Source organism: Megalops cyprinoides, chromosome 18, assembly GCF_013368585.1.
Source record: "Megalops cyprinoides isolate fMegCyp1 chromosome 18, fMegCyp1.pri, whole genome shotgun sequence".
Lineage (NCBI taxonomy): Eukaryota > Metazoa > Chordata > Actinopteri > Elopiformes > Megalopidae > Megalops > Megalops cyprinoides.
In genome coordinates, this window is record NC_050600.1 from 29,739,533 (window position 1) to 29,764,593 (window position 25,061).

A 25,061-nucleotide genomic window follows, 5' to 3' on the forward strand; every position below is an offset into this window, starting at 1 on the left:
CACGTATTCACAGGCCAGACATGGCCTATAGTTTTATTTATTTATTTTTTTAAATATCATTCTACTAGTGGTCATTGTTTGATCAAAATATGCCATTATATCAAAATATAAGTATTTCAGAACTCCAACAACAACAAAATATAGGCAGGCTGTACTTGTAATCAAAAAATATATAAGAAATATATAAGAAACTTGTATATAACAAAGTTACATGCAAAAGGGTTAAAACGAAATTTGCCGTTCAGCACATCTGTTTGCCACGCCTTTCAGTAATTCAGCCAGGTAAATATCCACGCTGGAATTACGGAAGGAAGTTGCGGTCAAACTTGATAATATGATCAATTTGCGTCAAAACATTGACGCGTTAAAATTTCCAGATTAATCTCAAACGAGCATTAACATTGACAGCCCTAAAATAAATAAATTGCAGGGATGCGGTAATGAGCCCAACCCCGCGGTAGGCGTCTCATGACCGCAGTATTGCGGTGATGCGGTTATCATCACACCCCTAAACTCCATCCTTATTTTTTTATACCTCTTATTTCATCCTTGACTATCCTTTTTTGACCATAATATTGAAAAAAACGTTTAGAGTTGCTCTTTGCATCTAGTGCAATCTGTCTTTCAAAACACCTTTTAGCCTCCCTTATTTTTTTTAACTTGAGCTCGAATATTGTATGTATATACTGTATTCAATCTTATTACTGTCTGAGCTCTCCAACTTGTATTTTCTAAATAATTTCCTTTTTTGTTTCAAACTGTCCCGTAGCGACTTATTCATCCACTGTAGATGCTTCTTTTTCAGCTTCCCTTTTCTCACTTGCGGAATGAATTTGCACTGTACATCCAGAATAATCGTTTTAAATATGCACCACATTTCTTTGACAGTTTTACCACCTAGAAGAGGTACCCACTTTATATTCCTTGTATAATCACGCATCTTAATAAAGTCAGGTTGTCTAAAGTTGAATACTCTAGCATTGGGGAATGCAGACTTAACTTGCCAAAAAATTTCAAATGTAATTGAACTATGGTCACTTGTACCGAGTGGTTCCCCTACCTCAATACTGCTGATTCTATCAGGATTATTACACAGAACCAGATCTAGGATTGTGTTCTCTCTCGTGGGTTGAGCAACAGACTGTATCAAAAAACGGTCATTTACAACATCCAAAAACTCTTCCTCACATTTACTTTGACCTGACATAGCCTCCCAATTAATTGAAGGGTAATTGAAGTCCCCCGTTACTATTGTCTCACCCTCCTGACATGCTAGTTTAATGTTATCAAAGAGCATACTGTTGACACTGCTGTCTGAGGCTGGTCGTCTATAGCATACTCCAACATTCAGACCTTTTTCATTTCCCCCCAATATTTTAAACCATATGTCTTCACTAACACCAAGGGGCTCCATTCCTGGTATTTCCTGAATATTAAGATTATCCTTTACATAGAGAGCTACGCCTCCTACTCTTCTATTGATTCTGTCTTTTCTTAGCAGCTTGTATCCCTCTACGTTGTACTCATCCCCATCCCCTGCACCAAGACATGTCTCTGTAATCCCAACAACATCATAATTACTGTTACTCATAGCAGTTTCCAGATCCAAAATTTTATTTTTTATGCTTCTAGCATTTAAACAGAGGAATTTCAGGGTACCACGTGTGGATTTCTTGTCCTTCACCCCCGCCCCCAACTGCTCAGAACCACCTCTATTACAGTGCTGCTCTGACTGATTTACAAGCATCGTTTCCTCTCTACTAATAAAATATTTAGCCATGGTGTGTTCTATTCCGGCAGTCTGTCTATCCCTACCCATCTCACTGTATAACCTCCCTGTCCCCCCAGACCCCAGTTTGTTGTTAAATAATTGATGATAATTTGGTAACAGTTTGGTCATTTCTGCTAAACTGATAAGTACTGAAGGCAGTGTTTTTAGGTAATCAATATGAGTTACTAACAAGGACTAAGCAGATTGCATGTTGTTGCTTGGGATGAGATGGGGAATGATACGATACCAATGTTATCACATTCCAATTCTAGCCTGTAGCAACTTGCCTGTCAGCATTTGGCTCCTTGATACAAAACGACATGGTACCTGTGCTAAAAATTGCTTCTGTGCTATAATAGAAATGTAATAGAAATGTAAGCATTTAAAAGCATCTACTATTATTACTGTTATTACCTTAACTGGGTTATTACTGATTTTTGTACTATTGCAGACAGTTCTTCTAACACATTAGACGGCTGTGGTAGAATGCTGTTGCATGCTAATACCGTCGTCATAAACAAACAGTTGTAAGCAGACACAGTAATATGCTGATGTAGACCTCACAAATTAAGTTCATTGTAAGATTAAATTTTTTTCCAGATTTTAGCAGTAGTACTTGTGGAACAGTGTGGTGATCAGGAGCGTATCGCCAGCCGAGCTGCCTATGAGTGTTGTCACCATGCTGTGGGTCGAGGTGGTGTTTTATCTTGGAAATTCATTTTGAAAGTTCAGCTGTACCTTTTGGTTTCTGACCTGCCTCTCAGGAAGTAAGCAGGGCCCAGCAGTGACAGCACAGGGTTGTCTAACCACTGTGGGTTGCCATGTTTAGACACATGCTCTGCACCTGGCTTCACTGTTACCGTTACCCATACTTGTCTTAAAAAGCTCAGTGTGTTCAAATGGGTTGATTGTCAGAAGACTTCAGTTTGTTTTTATTATGTAGTTGTAGCAATGAAGATGCAGTGACAACATAAGCACTTAGAGCCCGACCGATATAGGATTTTTAAGACCGATACCGATTTCGATATTTGATGATTTAAAAATCCAATAATTATATATCGACTGATATTCTTTTTTCTTTTCTTTTCTATCAGAAACACTTAACATAAAGATTTTCTCTAACATTTGTTGTGTAGTTATTTAAGTCCTCATCAAGATAACTGACATAATGACAATGCAGTTTAAAATTAAACTTTGTCATAAATAGTACTGTGAACAAAATATTAGTTTTGATAAGAGTCAAATGTATAAAAATACAAAAAAGTAAAAAAAAAGTATCATGCCATCTTAAACTATGCAGTAAACTTCTACAGTTGACCTAGAGTAAACACTGCTGTTGAATGCATCTAATACCACATGACTGTCTGCAACAAGGACTTGCGACTTTGAGATTTCACACTACACGTTTGAAAGAGAAGCTAGATAACTTTGTTTGGCTACCAAGCCATGTTAGATACTTGTTCAGTTCACGTTTATTTATGTGTCCTCTCTGGTTTAACCCTTTCGCATGTAACTTATTTTTTATGCTATGTAGTGCACGTCTTACGTTACATGGTTTATGTTTTCATTAGTGTTAAGCTTCTCATAGTGTTCAATTAGCATTTGCTATATTTTTTAATGTTAAATCGCCGTTTCCTCAAAGCTAAAATTGGCTAGAATTCTCCAATTCTAGTGTTCTAATCGCACCAGTTTTAGCATACGCGCTAAACGGCTAATCACATCGGTGTGACCATACGTGCAAAAGGGTTAATCATTTCCAATGCACCGACTGTAACTACAGACATGCGAGTCGCAGATATATTTAGCATTGCTTCATTTAGGCAGAATAACTGAAATGATATAATTTAACCACTCATTAACGTTAGCAGTCTTCCACTGATAAACATAGCATTAGCGAGTTTTGTGGGTAACCTAATCTAGCAATGGACAGCATTATAAGCTGCTGTAAGCGATGTTGCCAGAAAATTTTTAAAAGTGACGACAGAGAAATGATAGGACCGTTGTTTGTTTACTCGCTAGAACTGCCACACTGTTTCATAAATAAACCTACAATCAAGTTTGTCAACAGCTTAGCCTACACCACTCAACTAGCGTAATGTTAAACATAATTTTGATGTTTGACTGACGGTACTGGCTTTCATGTTACTGCAGCAAAACCAGGCATGGCTGACATGAATGTTGTCAGGCTTGTTTAGGCTAAGAGGAGAAGTGATGGGGGATATTTATTCTTATTTAAGTAATGTATTTCACGGGACAATTATCAACTTACCATGAACACAGATGATCTCCGTCGTGAGCTACTCTGCTTGGATCAGCAGATTGTAGTCATTTGTGGCGTTCCAAACACGTGCGTTGCCAACAGTGGAGTTGCCACTAACTATGCAACGACAACACTCATAACATGGTTGAAGGATCCATCTTCTGTCTCTCCGTTTCTTTTTTGATTGTCATTTATCGGCCATTATAAACGCCGATACCGATTTATCTGCCATTCGCTCATATCAGCTGATAATATCGGCACACCGATTTATCGGTTGGGCTCTAATAAGCACTATCTGTGTATGTCTGCAGCTTCCACACTGTGGATAGCTTCCATCCATGTTGTGATAGGTTTCCATAGTATCCAGATAGGACACTTAGCCATAGAAAACACACCTCTGATGCAAACCCTACTGTAATAAAGATCCAGTTTTGAAGATGGTGTCACTGCTCTCCATGAGAATGCTGCACCATTTCTGATAGTGGCCTGATGAATTTGCATTCATCCAGCCACCACACTTGCCAGAGTCATGCTTATGCTTAGCAAACTCTGCAAGTGCTAGTGTAGCAGTGCTTGTGAGAGTGGATGTGGGCTGTATGGATATTTCTGCCATCCTGGTGGTTTCTCTCTGCACAGCATGCGCATCTGGCATCAGTCCTGGTGGTTTTGCTCTATGCGCAATGTGCACATCTGGCATTACTAGATCTTTGTTTGTGCCATGCACAGTGACAGCACGTTTAGGGAAAAATCTGTTACTTAACACATCAGACCCAAGGATTGAGTGTTCTTCCAACAAATGCCACGCGCTTTGGTTTGCATGCACTTGCATCCTTAAAGGTAGAGAGTAGGGTTGTGCTGGCATTATGGTCACTTAATTTCCAGAAAGTGGGGATAGTTGAGTCGATTAAGTGCTAGAAAGGGTGTGTAGAGGGGGAGGTGGCATGCAAGATAGAACCGGAAGCCCCTGTATCTAAAGCACTTGTTCTGGGCCTTCATTCCCAACAGCCAGTATTCTGTTGTAGGGTGATTGCATTCATCCCTGTTTGGCCCCATCACAGCCCCAGAGGAGGCCTCACCTCCCCTGGACTGGCTGTTGTTGGACACCCTCAGTCAGAACCTGTCTGACTGGGAAGAAATGTTAGCAAAGCATGCCGCTATTTTCAGGACCTTGCAGGAAGCACAGAGGACTCTGGCTTTAGCCTTTGCATGGGAAAAGAGGAAGCGCTGCTACATTTGCAAAGTGTGGGAACTTCTCGATTCTTTTTTGGTACTTTGGTATTATTTTGCAGAGACGGATTTAGTAGGTGCACGCTGTAAACAGCAGTTTCCACTTTGCTCTCAGATCCTGCAGCAGACTGTTTGGAGGGCAGAGGTAGGTGTATCCTTCCAGCTCAGTTCCTGTTTGACACTTTTTATGAGCTTTTTGCGCTCAGACTGGTTGCTAGTAGCTGTGGTGTGTGTGCGTGAGTACAGCCTGGCAGTCTTAAGACCTCTCTCCCACTAATGCGTCTCCAGCTGAAGGCTCTTTCTCTCCACCTTGCACCCCTCAGGTTGCCACAGGGCACACCATGCTTTCAGTTTGTTCCATAATCTCTGTTGAAAGTGCCTCTTTGTAGGGACAGCGTCGCTCCGTCTGAGAGGCTGGATTTGAAAATGCTTTAATACACAACTGCAACCCATAAAGCACTAAATTCCTCTTTCGTTTTCTTTTTGTTTAAGGTCTCGAAAGCCACCTCTAACAAAGGTAAAGGTATCACCCAAATATTTTCTGGTTTCCTTTCCTATGAGCTTCATATGTTTAGGAGGATTCTTATCTTGTCTTATATGTAAGGTCTCCAATCTATTGACTGAGGCTCACATCCCACATAAAAATGGTTATCCTAAATTACTCATCTCTGCAGCACAAGCAGTTAAGGCCTGTGGAGATAGCAATATCAATCAAGGATTATGCATGCGTCTTGCTAGAGTAGTAGGGGAGGGAATCGCAGAGTAACTCGCGATACAATACTATCACGATACGTTGCCCACGATAGCGGTAGTATCATGATGCAGCGATACTCGATACATTGCAAGATCCAGGTACGATACGATACATCATAATATCTGCGTCACTGAAGAAGGAAAAAATACCCCTAAAAAGGCAAAAAGCAGGAATTATGTATGTATTCACTGCATTGTGGTGTCAGTTTCACAGAATTTGACAATTATCTAAACTTTGGAAATGAAACTCTGGAAATTAGTCATTCCATTAAAGTCATGAGTTCATCCTATATTTTATATTAGAAGTTTTCTGTTTGGCCTCCATGTGTATTGAAATACAGTGGTTAGGCTAGGTGACAAGCTAGATCATGTATTTCCCATTATCAGCTGGCTCCGTTATTTCTTGTAGGGACATGTTGATGACAAGCTCCTATGTGTCATGAATTGCCTGCATTGGCTTGTAATGGTTACATCGTTAGTCTAGTTTTTGTCTGAGTGCTACACAACACCACACCATCAGTACGAAACTCTTTTTACTGAATACACTCTTCGGTCTCCACTGATGTGGTGATGGTGTGTGTGGACGATCATGAGCATGAAGAGGCATTTCCGAGGCCAAGCCGCAGTTCAAATTAGTTTTGAGGAGTTTGGAGGTTGGCTAACCATAAGTGAAGACACAAACCACGGAAAGCCCCAAGCGTTGCTGCTCATCCTTATATAGAGAAAATTCAACGTGACAATCACCGTATACAACTACCGATGTGTGTGGATACATTTTCAACTTCATTCTGGGAAATGGTACCAAGACATTGGATTACATCATAAGAGGGAGTTAATGTTAGCTAGCACGCTAGCTGATGTTTTTTTTTTTTAAACCAGCTTTGGTAGAAAAAAGTGTGATGAGGGACCAGTTGGCCGACTTGACAGCCATAGGTGAAGATATATTTTTTTTCTTCTTTATGCATAACGTTGCTACTTTGCCAGCTAAGAAATGTTAGCTAAGTTATCTCAGTTAAGTCAATGCCCTGTTTTCATCAACCCATGACATTATAGTTAGCCAACTAGCTGGCTGGCTAGTTGATACTACAGTTGTTACATCTTTATGGCGGTCAGTTGTCCAATAATAACTAAGTAGGTCATTCAATTCAATTCAGTTTATATAGCGCTTTTTACAGCACAGTTGTCACAAAGCAGCTTTACATCGGTATTCCAGGCCTGATGCCCCCTCAGAGCAAGCCAAAGGCGACAGTGGCAAGGAAAAACTCCCTGACTAATAGGAAGAAACCTTGAGCAGAACCCAGGTCAGAGGGGGAGCCCGTCTGCTTCTGGCTGGCACTGGGTGGACAAATAGAGTAGTAAAGAATTTCCTAAGAAGTTCTTAGCAGTACTTCAGAATGGTGAAATATGTAGGTAGTAAGGTCCATAAGACATAATGAGTCTTGTAAATCTTAAGTTATACAGCAGAATATGCATGGCACGTAGTCCTCAAGGGTCCAGTTCTTGGTACATGGAGGGTTCCACAGAAATGAAGGCAAGGAAGCTGAGCTGGGGGTCCTGAAGTGGCGCTTGAGTTACAGCTCCAGGCAAGAGCCTGGAGCCGGGTGGAGAAAACAGAATTGAAAAACATAGGTTGGTGGATAAGAGTGGCAGCAATGTACAGTAGAGAGGCAGGAGAGGAGGTGCAGGGAAAAAGATGCCAGTGCACAACAAGGAAAAAACCCCAGCAGACTAACAGTATGGCAGAATACCTAGGGGGCAGGAGGCAAGGGACCCGTATAATCATGAGGGCGACCCCAAAGCAGTTGACACCAGATCATAGCACAGTTGATGCCATGATAAAGTGACAGCAATGACCACTTAGTCCACCAGAGACTCTATGATCCATGCCAGCAAAAAGCCATGTCCCTGAGCTAAAGTCATCAAATTAACCATAAAACAAGTTATTAAAATGAACATCTCCAAGTTTAAGAATTATGCAACATAACAGTGTAAATTCGCGAGCTAGCCGTTAGCTAGCTAGTACCACCGGGGTGTAAGTTTGGAGGTACGTTCAGGGTGGTCAGGGAAAAGACTAGGTAACGTTCGTTAAGTAATTGCTAACAGGAACCAACAACGTATTCAAGCTGAGACTGGTGCTTTAACCACTTTGTTTTTTGGATAATGTTAGGTAGATAAGCTTTTGTTTAAATGCCTAATCACGCAGAATACTAGCGATATAATTGTAAAGTACCTTTCAATTTAGACAATTTTGTAAGTAGGAGCTGCCCAAGTTGGCTAACTACTCAACTGAAGCTAGCTACTGTACTAAAACAAGTCTCTGCCATCCAAACCGTTTAGTCAGCGTTTCTTACTGAAATTGAGTTGGACAGGTCTCATTTCCAGGGAGGACTGAGAAAGAGAAGTTGTGCGCATTTCTTCACCGCAAGTTTACCCTCATTCATTTGATAAGTGCCACCACGAGGAGTCATGAAGTAGTGACTCTGGTAAGTCAAGTTGGTGTGGGAATCCATTTTGAGCGCCTGCATGTTTTAATAAAAATATTGATATTTGGCATCAGTGTATCGATAACGTATCACAAGAGGAAGTAATACAATATATTCCCGTATCAATATTTTGTCCCACCCTGTGACGGGACGGCAAGCGGCAAACAGGTGACGACAACAACAGAGATTGAGGTGAACGAAGACAAGACGTTTAATTGTGTTATACAATAAACAAAAGCTAAACTATTTACAAAAATAAACAAACACCGGGCAATTATTCCCAGGTGCCTCCTTCCTTCATAGGCTCACAGAGTTTATACTCTCCTACAGCCTTCCAAATGACAGAACTTGGGTGCTTAAATAGCCTGAGCCCCACCCTGGACTAACCCATTACCTGGGTCAAAATATTAAAATCAATTTACAGAAATAAAATGACAAAGTTATAACAACAATTCATCCCACAATGAAGTACACACATTCCATTGACAAACCCACATGTTTTGTTCCAATTAAACAGACTGCTGCATAAAATTTACATTGGCAGCACATTCTCCCCCTTCCACGTTTTAACATGGTAACTACGCTACCCATAAGACTATATAATTCCCCTGCTCCGTGTACACACTCCTTTTGCCCGTTCCCGGTAGCAGCTCTAACCCACAGGTGAGTCATTTCAAACTTAATTGCATTTATCACATTTGTTCCAAAGTGACAATTATAATTGCTGTCTGTCAAATTAGCAAACCCGATCGCCTGTTTCGTGTGCACCTGAAACAACGCTTGTGTTCGCTAAAGTTTTAACAAATCCAAACAACAAACCAACAATCCAAACATATGGCTGTAGCAATCCTGTACATAATAGTAACAGTCTTCTTTCCTCTTGCAGGACTGAACACTGTCAAACTTGTCTCTTGCGATGATTAATAATGTTGGTTAGTAGTTTATTATCTGGTTAGTAGCTAGCTAAGCTGCAGCTAATAGTGATAGGTCTAGTGAGATGAACTGACCTAACATTACATAGCAAACAACAAGAAATTACCTTCCTGTTATAATAAATTGTTATAATAAATGTATAATTACTAGTTTACTAGTGGTGTAATGGAACCCCCCCCCCCCCCAATAGGAGGCTCTCGTCTGCCTTTATTTAAAATTAAATAAAATTAAGATTTTATTGGACATCTTGAATGTTGTATTCATTTAAGACCATGGGCAAAACTTCCTTGCTTTAAGTGTCCTTTAAGTAATTAATGGAAAGCAAAGTTATATTTGTCTCCTTTTTTTCCGCTGATCCGAAAAATGATTTGATCCGTGACTCAGAAACCATGATACAATCCGAACCGTGAGTTTTGTGATCCACTGCACCCCTGATAATTAATAATAAATTATGTGTACCGGTAGCACCATTTGGATATCTGTGTGATTTTTTTTTATAGGCTACCCAAAAGTACAATAGCTATGTTCGCCTCCTCCTCCTCCGTGCCACATTATGTGCCCGTACGACCAAAAGGTAAGACATTGAAATGAAAAAACCTGAAAATACTTGAACTTTAGAATACTTTTTGTGAACTCGTCAATACTTTTCAGCCATGAGAATGTAAGTGGCATCTAATTGGAAAATACCACGAGGAAATCTAAATCTGGACATTTCTAAACTCGCAATGATTTCACGCGACAATGTAACATACTACAAATGTAATCATTAATGGTACTATACTGGGTACTACACTGAAAAATAGCGTGCAGTATACAGTATATACTTGTGTAGTACACAGTATGCAGTGTAGGCGGTTTCGAATACAGCCAGTGCGATTTCTGCAGCATACTTTTTGCATCATGTCCTGTCTCCTGCACACTCTACTCAGGCGCGGCCCCTCGCCTAAACCAACCAGAATATTTCCAATATGTGAGAACGCATCAGTCACAGACAATCTCCTGTTGTGTGCTACATGTGTGAAAGGGGAATTCCGGCCAATTTCCGGACCCGATTCTCCAGACATTTGTCCGGAGTTCATCTGTGAAAACGGCTTAATTGTTATAGATGCTGTATCTGAGTATATCACAGCTTCTACCATTTGTTAGACTACATTTTATCTAAATTTATTCAGATACTTCAGTGTACCTGTACCCACTTTCCTAGCCCTGTGCATGATAAATGCATCTACATCACAGGCAAACTTCCCTTCTCACACCGGTCTGTCTCCCCTTTTGTAAACTATGAAAAGAATGAACATTAGCACTGTAAATTGGGAGTGTTTACATGATATGAGTATTATTGAAGGAGTGCATTGTAAGTTCCTCTTAATGAGTGTTTGCTAAATGACAAAAATATGAATGTCAGGCTGATGATGTATGAGATACGTAAAAGTGCAACATAAAATAAGTGTTGTCAGAATGGACCAGAATGAACAGAAGTCGCACTGTCAGTGTTTAGTGGTGAGTAATTGGAGGTAAGGTTTGTTACCAACAGCTCATAAAAGCAAGTATTATCCAGAGTCAGGTGGAGGCAGCATCTGCCATTGCCTTCCTCTGACCAGGGCAGAGATGATTCTCACTCTCTGTCTCTTTCCACTAACCCAGCTGAGCTGTGGGGAGGCTTCTACCTGAGATGAGCTGGAGAAAAAAAGGTTTTCCTTTGCATCTGTTAAGGCTGGGCAGTAGCCCTGGCTAAAAGAACCTGGCTTGCTAGCAGAATAGCACATTCCTAATAAGATTGTTTTAGTGCTGGGCGGTATACCGGTTCATCCAGTATACCGGTTTTAATTTCCCGTACGGTATGTGTTTTTCATATACCGCCATACTGTAGCGTAGCTGAAACAACTAAAGCTGCGTTTTAACCGAACGCGAAATTTCGCTTCGCTTTCCTCGCGCAGGTTTGATCGCTTGCCTGAAAAATGAACAAGCAAATTTCGTGCCACGTCATAACAAGCATTTTTGATTGCCAATGCTGCTAGCAAGTTGCTGAAGAGTGGGGGGCATGGCTTCTAGCCCTACTTGAAGGTGATTGGCTTTCGCCAGGCGAAATTTTCGCTCGACTTGAACATTTTTTAACTGAAGCGATCGGATGCGAATGCTCGTTTCGTCTGTTTCGCGTCGCTTGCAGTTTCACCACGATTAACTCCGCCCATTCGCCTCCTGCAGTGGACTTTTCATGTGTTTGTTGCTCATAAATTTCACTTTGCGTTCGGTTAAAACGCAGATTGTTTGTAGTTTGTGTGCTTGCGAAAGCTACAACGTGAGATGGTTTCATTAATAAGGATGGCATTTAGCAATTTAAATTGTTAAATGCTCATGACATATCACAGCTTTTGTGAGGTCTGTGTTCTAAACGTTATTGTTCATTGCACTCAACCTAATCTAAAAGTTTATTCTCAGTAGCTTAAATCGATTTAAGTTTTATTTTGTAACACAAGAAAGCTATAATGTGAAACATTTAAGAGAAAGCTTTGGGATTACGCCTACTTGCCACTTAATTATTCAAATTGCCATCCTTGTTAATTAAACAATCTCATGCTGTAGCTTTCGCAATAGCACACAAAATAACACAATCTGCGGTGTTTCGCGAGCATAATCATTTATTCTAATTATGCGATTGGTGTCGATTATTCTGTGAATTATTTGTTTTATTGTTAATCAAGGAGGATAAAGGGGAACAGTTTGAAAGTAATGATAGATTTAAAGTTAGTGTTTCCGCTTCCCCTGTTGCCAGCTCACCAGCTGCCACTGTGTAACACTAATAATTTTATGTTTACAAAATTACACCGCTGAACGACATACTGGGTACAGCTCGCTAGGTAGCCAGGTAGCATAACGGTCTGTTAACAGCTGGGAGGGGCTCCGTCGCTATGGTAGATTAAAGCACATAAAACAAAGATGGAGGATGAAGAGAGACCGGAGATGCGCTAGAAGAACTTATGCCCAAGAGACGAGCTTTGTCTGCAGTTCATAGACCTATCTTAAAATATTTTGTTTTGAAAAGGAAGCAATGTAGGGGGAAGTTGGTCTCACACAGGCAATGCCAATTATGTAGGGACAATGCTTACGATTAGAGGGGGGTACCAGTTAAGTGTAAGGAATATCCTTTCATGAGGTACCAATTATGTTGGTGATAATTAAATTAAACACTTGGAGGCGCCATACAGAATATGGTGTCTACCATAGTGGTTAAAATAACCGTTCGTAACTGTTTCGTATATCAGTCTCATAAAATATACTTAACTATTAATTTGGAACTTCAATTAATAATTAAATTAATAATCATAATCGAAATTACCACATCAAGAGTTAGTCTCAATCAAATCACAATATTATCTATTTAGCTAACTAAACAAATAACACTGATTCAACTCAGAAGTGAAGGTATTTAGAATTCTAATCAGCAGAGGATGGCAATATTCATTCCACGTGTAACATTACAACACAACCTTGGAAAAATAATGCATTTATTGAAATACCGTAGTCATACACGAATCAATACATTTATGTACAATAAGTGAAGCATTTGTATGTATTTATAATTGTATGTAGGTTGGAGCGAATGTCGTGCGCTAGTGTGTGTGAACACGGCATAGCGTGTGTGTTCCTTTGTTCTGAGTCGTGCGTGTGCTGCGCGCACACGTGTGCTGCGCATGCTCTTAATCAGAGAATCTTAAAAAATACCGTGATACAAATTTTTGGTCATACCGCCCTGCACTAGATTGTTTCTGTATTCCCAGAGAACCTCTTTAATGACTTTGAGAAGCAGTGCTCAATTTCCCCATCATGTTGTTCAGGTGCCAGCTGCTCAAAAAAGATTTTTTCCCCCCTCCTTAAAAGGAAGACCTGATGGGGACCCTTTTGATAGCTAACTGCAACATTAGCATTTGCATATGCTAAGAACTTGCTTGTACAAATATGAACATGAAAAAATGCAATCAAGCCAGTGCAGAAAGTAGGTCACAAGGTTGCCTTGCTGGGAGAAGGGTATCTGTGGCAGACCAACAGAAATTATATTCAAACAGGAAGTGAGTGAGTGGGCACAGAATTACATCCTGCCCCTCTACCATGACTTGGCTGAATAGAACTTTTCAACTCATTTTATTGCTTACAGCCAACCAACAAGGGTTCTTGGGTTATAAGCATTGATCATAAGCTGACCTCAGAGGAATGCAACGTTATCCCTATAGACTGATAGGGCAGTAAACTGCACTGGAGCAGCACAGATGCTGATGGGGTGGGTTAGTGGAAGCGGAGCTTGTGGTTTCAATCTCTGTGATGACATACAGGAGACCGAGGCCAGTGTGCACTTACTTGGAGATATGAATCTGAGCTCTGGGAATATGAGATCTTTTTTGGGTGGGGCTCCAGCTTATGAAGGCAGTATGCTAACTACTTTGAAATGCATACCACACATGGCTTCTGTGGGGAGCTGGCATTTGAGGAAGTGATTGAGCAGGAAGTTAGTAATTGTGGGTATTGAGGACTTCAGCAGGTTCTTAAACACAATGGAGGTGGAGATATGAAAATCACTGTGGGATATGAAAACCGCATCTTCATTTAAGCCCTGCAGTGAATGCCACACACCACACATGCAATGCACTTGGAAGGTATACAATGTTGTGCATCACTTTATGGTGACACAACGGAAGCAAAACGGTTTGTGACCTGCAGGAAGTGTTTCACAGAAAATGTAAAATATAACTGTGTTGGTAAGAGATAAACAGTGACACATGGAGATGCTTTGTCATGTTGTAGCCAGCGCCCTCTGGCAGTAGCTTTCAGGACAGATCTCACACACATTCACACATGGTCAATTCATTGATCTAACAAGAACTCTTTAGGGTCTAGACTAGGGCTGCAGCAGTGTAGAAATTTCCTTACTGTGGTATTCGAGGAATGCGGTTTGCGGTAATACCGCAACCAAACCCCCCTGTGTTTAATTATTCATTCATTTGACGTTACTTGTCCCTTAATATTTTGAAATTGTTGAGCTGAAAGTTTGAGTTAAAAATAAACATAATTAAAAAGACCACACTTTTGAGGTCTTTGGTCGTGAAGGTGTTGCTGTCTCTATTGTTCACTCCAGTAAATCAACGTAGCTTAGGCTACATGTCTGAGCATTCTGAGTCAGCACAAAAAACACATGCGATGATGTCACCAACTAATCGACAATTAAATTTGTTGGCAACTAATTTGGTCATCGATTTTAGTCAACTACGTCGATTATTCATTGTGCCCCTAGTGTGTGTATGGGCCATGTATCAATCTTTGTGTACAACTTGCCGTAGGACCATGCGTACACACAATCTCACGATTTGTGTACGGAGGTTTTTCATCAGAGTTGTCAAACACCACGTACGCCTAATTGTCTTCATAAATCTGAGTGTAAATCAAATCAGCGTGAGATTATGTGCACATGAACGCACTTAATGTCCACCCCCACAATTGTTCTTATATGGTCCGAGACATGCCCTTAATTTGTCATTAGCATATAAAGGTCCCAGGTAAATCTGAGTGAAATGCACAGATTGATGTTGGGGATCAATGGCAGGACGTAAGAAAAGAAATTATTTGGACACAGAGATAAGAGGTGATGGTTGATGAGGTGGAGAGGAGAAAAATCGTCCTTTTTGGAGGCCACACCGTGCGTACGGTGGAGGAGGTGAAGTGATTTCGATTTACGAAAACATTTTATCCTCTTTTGGTGCCCGTATTGCAATGTGAGGGCAGTCTATTGCGCCGATTACATTAAGAAAACCAGCCATCGCTGCAAAGTGCATTTTGATATTGGCCTGTTCCTCCTCAGTGTAACAAAACATTATATACCTTGGAGTCATCCGGGTGATCCCTTCCCATACTGTGGGCATGATACGGCTCAGAGAGCATTGTGATATTCCCGTCCTATCCGCAAGCTCTCTTTGGAATGTCCCGGTGGCGAGAAAACCCAAGGTGGTTAGAACTTCATCATTGGCAAAGAAGTCTGCCTGGTCCCTGAACACACGTTCATGCCTGATTAGGTTATTCTCGATATCCTCTAAAAGCACTAGCACAGCCATACTGATTGTGAATGCTTTAAGATTATACATCCTAAATGAGCCTGTTATATATGAGTACGCATTAAAAGTTTGATTACACATGATGATCTGTGACGTTTTAATTTTTTGTAAAAATTAATCATTTTTTTTTTTTGACTACAAGGCCCAATTACAATGTTAATATATTAATGCCAAATTGACATTCAGTGTTGCCATAATGTCCGACATTGTTCACAGTTTAGTTAAACCAGTTTTTCACATAGATGCACTCATCAATGATTGACACAAGACCCGTTAACTTGCATCACCATTACTTCCTCTTGGTGTCACCAATCTCCAAATTATAACTTTTATGCGTACGCCACCTCGAGACCATGCGCAGAGGTACGCATATTTTCTGAGCAAGTATCTTTTCATAAATACCATTTTATGTGTACAAAAGTGCTCAGCACGATTTTAGTGCGTACGGCCCTATGTGTCTCTACAGGCAATTCCTGGTGCTGTTGATGGTCCTGACACTGATTTCACTCGGGGCTTTAGTGCTACAGCAGATGAAGGCCAACCCAAAGCCCTACATGTGGATGGTGGACCGCAGCCACATAGAGGTATGGCCACACGCCCCTTTCCCCACATGGTTTCCATGGAAGCAAGGCACAGTGCACTTTGGCATGTGTGAGACTTAAGTGTCGTGGTCAGGGTGATTCTCATGGAGAGAGAAGGATCTTCCTTAGGATGTAATATTTCACCATAGGTTAACTGCTTGATTGTTGTTGATTGGAGTGTTCTGCTGTGAAGCATGACAGGAATGAATGTGTTCTTGCTTAAGTGAGGTGTGTCAGTCCGTCCCAGTCCATGCTAGCTCTCCCTCTGACATTTGTAAGGACCAAGGCATCATTAGTCATGTTAATAATTTACTAAGCCTATCATCTATCTCATCCAGCTAGTGCACAGCTATGTGAGAAGCATGCTATCGAAGGAGTGCAGACCAGCTTTCGCCAGGAGAGAGATGGAAGCCCGATTCAACCACTCCAGTCAGGTGACCGAATACTTCCTATGGAGGGACACACCACTCACCACACCCATGTTGCAGTACCCACCCCCTTTCGGGTTCCGTGACCTGCAAGGGAAACTGAAAGACATCCTCAGTCTGCTGCCTAGGTCCATCCCCCAGAAGCATGACGGGAAGGCCTGCCACCGGTGTGTTGTTGTGGGCAACGGTGGTGTGCTTCGAGGCCTGGCACTGGGGCACCTCATTGACCAGTTTGACATGGTCATCAGGTGAGTCTCCGCCCTCCCTGTTCAGGCATAGGAAGCAGGCTCAGGTGAGTCCGTGCACTTATGCTAGTATAGGTGACAGATTTGTTTGCACGCTCTCAACCCTCAACCTGTTTATTTGGCTGTTTGGCTTGACGTCGTTTAAACTTAAAGCATCACAGCACATTAACAGGAGATGTGGACTCTACTCTAATCAGCGTGTTGTCAAGCCTCCTTTGTTATGACTGTAGGTTGAACAGTGGCCCTGTGCGAGACTTCAGTGAAGATGTAGGCAAACGCACCGACATCAGGATGAGCTACCCAGAGGGGACCCCCAGGACGTGGGATGACGTTGACCCCAACCTGCAGTTTGTGGCTGTGGTGTATAAATCGGTGGATTTTAACTGGTTGAAGGCTATGATCACCCGAGAAGGAGTGGTGAGTCTCTGTCAGATAGCTTACATGGCACAGTACCTGAAAAAAAAAACGTTTCTGTAAACTCCAGTGCACTGTGAGCCTCTCTCTCCTGGCACTTGTTCACTTCGTAAGATACTGTAAAATGAACTGGATTGGATTATGTGAAAGTATAGTATAGTTGACAGGTTGGCATTCGTCTTTGCTGCATCTGCGACTGTCTTGACTGGCCATGCTGCATCCTCCCCACAGTCTCTATGGGACTGGCTCTTTTTCTGGCAGAAGGTGCCAGATGAAGTACCTCTCCGGCTGTCCCAGTTCCGCATCCTGAACCCTGAGATCATCAGGGAGACTGCTCTGGACCTGTTGCACCTCCCTGAGCCACAATCCCGAATCTGGGGATGGGACCAGGTGAGATGACATCCCTCTGGGGTTGAGTGAGGTCACATAATGAGGCAGGGGATGGGACCAGGTGAGATGACACGCCTCCAGGGGTTGGGGAGCTGATAGACGAGCTGGTGATTCCCCCCTGTTATGCGGAATATTATATATTCACTTTGATGAATCAGTTTTACAATTTTGTCATTAGCGGCTAAAGTCAGCATCCTCAGTACCGAGCTGTTGTCATATCAACCTCTCCCTGCTGCAGCCTCCACCTGGGTCTGATTTCTGTTCATAGCTCTGTGGACTGACCCACAGACTCACTCCACAATCACAGTATATGAGTAGTGCAAGTAAATGGGGCTTTTTCATCGGCGGGATGTGACAGTGCTGGCTGGTGCACCACACACAAAATTGACAAGAATGTACAGTTTTGAAAACAAATTATTTAAAAAATCCAACAAGTAAAGCCAGAAACCAGCCTTTCCAGAGCCTTGCCCTACAGTAGCAGCTGCACACCGCTTTTAAAGCCTGATTGGCCAGATGAGGCCCGTTAGCCAGTTGCTGGTCTTCCCCCTCACATTCAAAATGACTTTGGTTACAGTTCACCTTAGAAGATGAGGCTGATGAAATGAGCTTGGCTGCTGGCAAAGTTGCAACTGGTAAAAAACCACTTAGGAGCAAATGAACATTCACCTCACATACCCATGATAAAAATACAGACCACTTCAGAACGGTTTTGGTGGGTGTGAAATGTAGTCTGGTTTGCATCAGTGAAGGCTCACAGGGCCTGGAAGTGGCTCTCAGAGTCTTTACATTTCTCTACAAAAGCCTACCAAGACTGCCAGGAGATCATCATCTCCTCCATTTACGGGTGTATTTTCAGCTTTACAGGAAAGAACAGGGAAAATTTAGTCTCTCCAGAAGTGGGAGACACACACTGTTAGTTGTGATTGTTGGTTGTGGCTGTATGATCAAGTTTATTTGGTCATTAATGGTGAATGTATATACCCAGGGTTATTTTGTTAAGTTAATTATTAACCATGTCATAAATAATAAACGGGCCGTGAACTCAGAAATGAGTGTTTGCATGTTGTTCCTGACTCTGCACTGTCTTTGGCATGTCCACGAAGGGCAGTAATTCACCTCAGGCGCAGATCTCTCTGTGCTATGATGTGTTTCAATGCAATATAATTCAACAATACCTTAAAATTAGTCTGTTTAAAAAAACAGTGTTGAAGCATGAAATGACAGTGTTCAGCGGTAACTAGGATTGTCACAGGTGCTCTAGTTTTCCTCAGACTGCTGCATTAACATGGATAAAAAAATAAATCAACAGTATAGAGCCACGGCATGACTGCAACATTGTTGCAGCCCTGATTCTGGGTGTGGTTGTCACTGGCGCTGTCCTACTCGGAGGTGAATCCCAGCAGTGTAGAAAAGGCCGGGGGGGGTGAAAAATAAATGGCAATAGGCTTGGTTAGATGAAAATGGTAATGATGGACAAACATTCGGCGTATGTTGTCACAAATTAAACGAGCCCAGGAGGTGCTATGGGACAAGCAGCAAAAGGTATTGTCTCGGCATGATACAGATCCCTCACCCAAAGCAGCTGTTCGGGCTCTTCGTTATACGTCAACGCTGCCGGGAGCTGTGGCCACTGTAGCTGCTGCCGCTTCATCCATCCAAGACCGCGTGTACAATCATATCATATCAATCATATCATCCAGTCAACATTTATAGCGGAACATGACTTGTCTTTCAGGGTAGCGCCAGCGCTACTTGACCTGTGCGAAACATCAGAAGACAGAACTGCACTCTCCGAGCTTAGCGTGTCAAATACACAGGCCAGCTACCTATCCACTCACGACATTGTCTGTCACATGGCCATGTTTAGCGCACAAGCTGTCAAAAAAAAAGCTGTTTTTTTTGGGGGGGGGGGGGACATTTCTGGCTCAGAAAAATTTGTTGCATTAAGCCCTGGGTATTGGACATTGCCCCAATTTCATTTCCACTTCGTTGGACTTTTGCCATTGCTCCAAGACAAGGGCAACATGGCTGAACCGGTTCCATTGTTGATGGAAAATTCTTGTTCTCTACATTCTCCCATCACATGCGTGAGGGTGCTGATCTTACTGCTGTTGTCACAAGCAGAGTTTGGACTTTTACCTGCCATAACAGGTAGCCAGTGTAGGCTGTGCTATTTTGGGCTATTGCCCAAACACAAACAAACTGGTCTCCTCCATGACTATAAATACCCCACTTAGCGCTTCCTTTCTGCATGAGCTGTTCACAGCATCCCTCCTCCACCTCACTTCCTCCGGGGGGGGGGGGTCAACAACCTCGAGCAACAATCCTTTTGTTGGACTATAACCACATCAAACGCAACCTTCACGCTGTGATTTCATGGGAATTCTTCTACTTAGTATTATTAATAATAATACTAATAATAATTTAAAAATTTATTATTTTTATTTTTATTATTATTCGGAGAGACATGACATGACAGTGTATGGAGCATTCAGCCTCAGAGAGGTAGAGAAAAGGCTCTCAGGGCTGAGGGGGTTTGGAGAGACGGTAGGAGTAGAGCCAGTGAAAGGGTGCAGACCCTACAGTGTCTGTGTTTGTAAGGAGCCATGTAGGTGAGTGCACCTTCTCACAGCTTTCCCGCAGAGATGGAAGCCTTAGCCCTGTCCCCTGTCCCCTGTCCCCTGTCCCCACCCTGCCCCACAGACAGCAACTGGTAAGAACTTGACATCAGTATTTGCATAAAGTTGTTGCATTTGTGCATTTTTTTTGCTCTTTGCAAATGGTATTGCAAACAGTAAATATGTATTTAGCCTTTACATGTAGTACTTTGTTGTAGCCCAGCTTTCATCTGTACTTGCCACGCTAGCATGACAGAAGAGCGGGTGTGGTGGCTGTTTGCTACACAATGAAACAGAAAATGAAACAAATGCTAGCACTGCTGAAAACTTCCAAATGCAGCTGTTGCTTAATGAAAAACCCCCAAACCAGGTGTTCTAGAAGAACCGCCCATCCTAACATTGAATGAGAAAGCAAGAGTGAAAGGAAACAAAAAAAAAACCACAGCACATATGTTAAAACCCTCTCAGTATCTATCCAAGTCTAAAGCAGGGTCAGCAGTCCAGACCTCTCAGAATCAGTCCGGTCAGACAGAGGATAAAAACTCACCTCTAAACTAAAGAGCTGAGTTCCCTTTGTGCTGTGCCTCGATTGGTTGGCTTCCACTGTGGATTGATTGGTGGCAGGTCTGGAAGGGTGGGAGAGCGGCAGGAGCCCTGCTCTCCAGCAGAGGGTGCCATTCTTGCCATAATGTATACTGTACCCGGCCCCCTGCCCTGTGCCACACCCTTCACCTTGTTGCACTAGGCTAAAGCTTGGTTTATGCTTCTGCGTCGTACCCCTGCCGTCGCTTCAACGCCGTCGTGAACCTTTCAAAGTTTTGCGTCGGGGTTGAATTCATTGCTCTGCGTCGCTGTGCAATTCACCGCCATAATGCTAGGGGATGTGTGGTTTCTGAAGGGTCAATTGCGAAACTCGTTGATTGTTTAGCTTCCCGCTTCGATTTTCCGCTCACAGTGAACAATGGCGACCGAAAGGGAAAGAGTGTTGTTGGAGCTGGAGATGATTGATGTAGAACAACAAATGCTTTTATTGCAAATGTTGATTATTAGTATTTTCGTACTTTTTCGGTTAAACACTCCTCAACTTGATCTATGGTTATCGCGCGGAAAACAACTCCAATACGAGAACTTTAAAAATGGCGGTATAGCGGGAGGGAGAAACCAGAAAAGCTAAATGCCAGAAATGATGTACTGAGTGGACCAATCACAGCCCTTGCGGTTTGCGTCGCCTCGACGCAAAGTTAGTTTTTTGGAGGTGCACGTCAGGCGACAGCGGAGGGGTACGCGGCGACGCAGAGGGCTCTGCGGGGGCACACCGTCGATTCGACGCAGAAGCATAAATCAGGCTTAAGCCAGCCTGTTTTATGATTGTCACTGTGACCATTTGGCATCTGCTTCTTTTGTGTCTGTGTGTGTGACATAATAATACAATTATAATAATGCTGTTCCTCATCTGTGTAGACAAATGGAGCAGTCACATTTTTTATACAACACACAAGCTATATGTACCAGCTTAATCAGGGCGGTCACTGTGTTGCTGTACATAAGTATGTTTGGTGTGATAGAATTACACTAGAGAGGCATACCCAGCTACTTAGTAGCAGCATTTCTGCAGAAGGACCCACTCCCTGGAGTTCCAGTGCGACAGCGACGATTGGCTTTGCTCTGGGCTGTCACCTGACTCACCCTACCCGTGTTTCCCCCGCAGAACGTCCCCACGATAGGGGTCTCTGCCCTCAACCTGGCCACTTACCTGTGTGATGAGGTCAGCCTGGCTGGTTTCGGGTACAACCTGAGCCAGGAGGGGGTGCCACTGCACTACTACGACAGCCTGCCCATGGCCAGCATGCTGCAGCAGCCCATGCACAACGTGGACCGTGAGAGGATGCTGCTGCGGCAACTAGCGGAGGCTGGGGTCATCTCCGACCTCACGGGAGGCGTGCACTGCAGTTTTTGCGCCAAATGAGGAGGACCCTTTTAAACGGCGCCGAGTACAGACTGACAGAGGGAGTTTGGAACTGAGAGCCTTGGCTTACTGTACTGAGTACAGTGCTGGCATCCACAGGCACGGGCTGGCGTGGATAGGGAGGCTGCCTCTGGAGACGACACGCTGACCTTGCCACCGAGGATAGGGACTGCTCCGGAATGTCACTGCTTGGGAGGAGCTCAGCCGAAGAACACATCCTGCCTCTCCAAATTGCCTTATTCATTCCAAGCATCTCTTTCAAATGGTTTTTCTTACTCAAATGGTTCTTTGTGCCATCAGAAATCTCTAGCAAATACAACAGTAGGCAGTGCTACAGAAGTTGCCACTACCTTTATAGCCACCACCAATGGAGAAATCTCCTGAAGGAGAATTTTCCTGACCAAAAATACATAATGTTGTAAACAAAGTGATTAATGTATGTATTTATTTAATAATGCAATATGGTTATACCTTGGTTAAGAAATCCCCAGAAAAGGAAACACATTGATAGCTTGTTAAATTATTAGTGTGGTTGCCTGAAGGGCAAGCACACTACTGTTCTTGCGTCCCTTATTAGTGTGGCTGCCAGAAGTTCATTCACCATTGGTGTGCTTGTACTTTTATAAATTTATAGTTGTATAACAAACTCCCTTATAACGAGGGAGCTTGCATCTCGACATTTACCTATCTTAAACGGAGCAACTCCAATGCATACAAATTTGCACGTATGGTCAATAATGCAAACGGGCAACCACACATCACATTTTCTTCAGGAAATGCACACAAATGTAGTTAAGTGTTAATTGTTCTGAAGCGATATGAGTTTTGCTTTGTATGTTTTTTTTTTTTTTTTTTTCTTGGCGATCATCTGTTTGGAATGACACTTGCATCTGATGCATCTCAGTGTGACAACCTACACTGTTAGAGGACAGCCACACTACAAGTCCCACAGTGCACCACACTGAAGTTGGCGCTGATTTGAGGATAGGTGCTACTCTGCTCCTGACAGCCTGCGAGATACCTGTGAGCAGCAAGGTGTGCATTTTGTGCATGTTTCAGCTGAAGTTGATGTTTAGTTTTTTTCTGTTTTTTGGTAGTTTTTGCTACAATAGTACTGTGCTGATGAACACGTCCCTTTGGGTGGCATGTTATTTAGGTCTCTGGTAATAATAAGGTGACCATATGAAATGCATGTTTCATTAACCAAAGTACACCAAGAACAAGGGTATTATGTAACAAATGTTGGAGCTGGGGTGTGAGCCGCTCAGGAACACAGTGGTTGTGAAACAGATGGCAGCCGGCAGGAACATTAAGACCTGGGAGCAGCACAGGTCTCCAGCAGGGAAGATTCTCCACTACTGTTTGCTTGAGTTTGGCCAAGTCTTTAAGTCTTGTGTGAAATGTAAAGTGCCCTACAAAAGTATGTTAATGGTAGAGTGGAATTTGATATTTTTGCTACTTTAGGCATTTGCATTTGAGATCAAACAATGACTGAGACAAAAGTAGAGACTAGCTTGTAGCTTTTATTTTGTGCTATTTACATGCACATACATTTTTATCATTTTAGAGTCCCCTTTTTTCAGATGTGCAAAACTTTAAAACTTTGTTTTAAAACAAATCAAAGTGATAAGGTCCAATATTTGGTTGCATAGCCCTTTGATGCAATGACTGCATCAAGTCTGTGACCCATTGACATTACCAAACATGTGGTCTCTTCTTTGGAAATGCTTTTCCATGCCTTCACTGCAGCTGCTTTCAGTTGATGTTTGTTATGGGGGCTCTATGCCTTTGATCTCCTCTTCAAAGGAAAATGGATATAGAATTGGATTTAGATCTGGTGACTAACTTGGCCAGTCTAAAACTTTCCACTTTGCCCATGCAAGCAAAGCTTTTATCAATGACAGAGTGTTTGGGGTCATTGTCTTGTTGCAGGATGAAGCACCAACCAATGAGATTGGAGGAATTGCTGAAGGGGTGGACAGTATAAACAGTATAGAACATGGGACTCCCAACACGTCGCTCGCGAGCTACCGGTAGCTCGCTGCATGTTTTTGAGTAGCTCGCAAAAAGGTTCGAAGATTCTTTTAAAAAATCTGACAAATAAATGCACCCTGGAAACCTCTTCCCATTTCAATCCAATCAACACAAAATGATATCAGCTGTCAATCAAATAAGCTACACTGGCTAGATTGTCAACACGTTGTCACGTCAGTTACGCTGTAGGCTAGCTACTGAGGTTGATAGTGAGCTAAAGCAAGGAGTTTGGTGGTGTTAGCAAACTAGTTTAGCTTATAAATAGCCAGATTTATGATGAACAAAAAGTGGCCAGGCCAAGAAAAGCAGAAAACGTACTATTTCCATGAGGAATGGGAATGCGAGTTTTTTTTTTTTTTTCCCCGCGAATGTGAAGGACAAGTGTGTGCGCCTCATCTGCGGTACCAGCGTTTCAGTTGGTAAAAGATGCAACATTCAGCACCACTTCAGGGACATTCTAAAACTCTAAACGTGAAAAGGCTTAACGTGGCTTAATGTTCCAAAACGGTGGTCAGTGAACACCAAATTTCTCTTGGACATGTCTTGTCATAAACACTTCCACCTGTCAGAAAATAAAAACCTCAATCCTATGACTATGGACGTTATCTTACATGCAAGCGTTTTCCTCTCTATTGACGCCCATTATAAGTGTTAGTACAAGTCCCGAACACCAAACGTGTTTCTTTACGACAAAGAAGCAGACTCGATGTTTGTAGAAAAAGACAGGAAGGTTTATTTGCACAACCGGCCGTGGGAACATCAGCATTGAGCAGAAGTTCGACAGGCATAGCATTTAGTTCATTTTTATGCAGTTAATAGCAGGCACATTTACATATGAGTTATGATGACCAGTGGGTGCT

General features: G+C 42.4%; 1 protein-coding gene across 1 annotated transcript in view; it reads left to right on the forward strand.

The window, feature by feature from the left end:
* Positions 1–23,660, forward strand: part of st3gal5 (ST3 beta-galactoside alpha-2,3-sialyltransferase 5) — a 28,152-nt gene extending 4,492 nt beyond the window's left edge. Inside the window, exons 3-7 of the mRNA XM_036551325.1 lie at positions 15,992–16,109; positions 16,445–16,782; positions 17,010–17,196; positions 17,425–17,583; positions 21,910–23,660. Of these exons, the coding sequence (XP_036407218.1) occupies positions 15,992–16,109; positions 16,445–16,782; positions 17,010–17,196; positions 17,425–17,583; positions 21,910–22,167 (1,060 nt within the window). The 3' untranslated portion in view covers positions 22,168–23,660. The remainder of the gene's footprint in view (positions 1–15,991; positions 16,110–16,444; positions 16,783–17,009; positions 17,197–17,424; positions 17,584–21,909) is intronic.
* Positions 23,661–25,061: the final 1,401 nt, after the last annotated feature.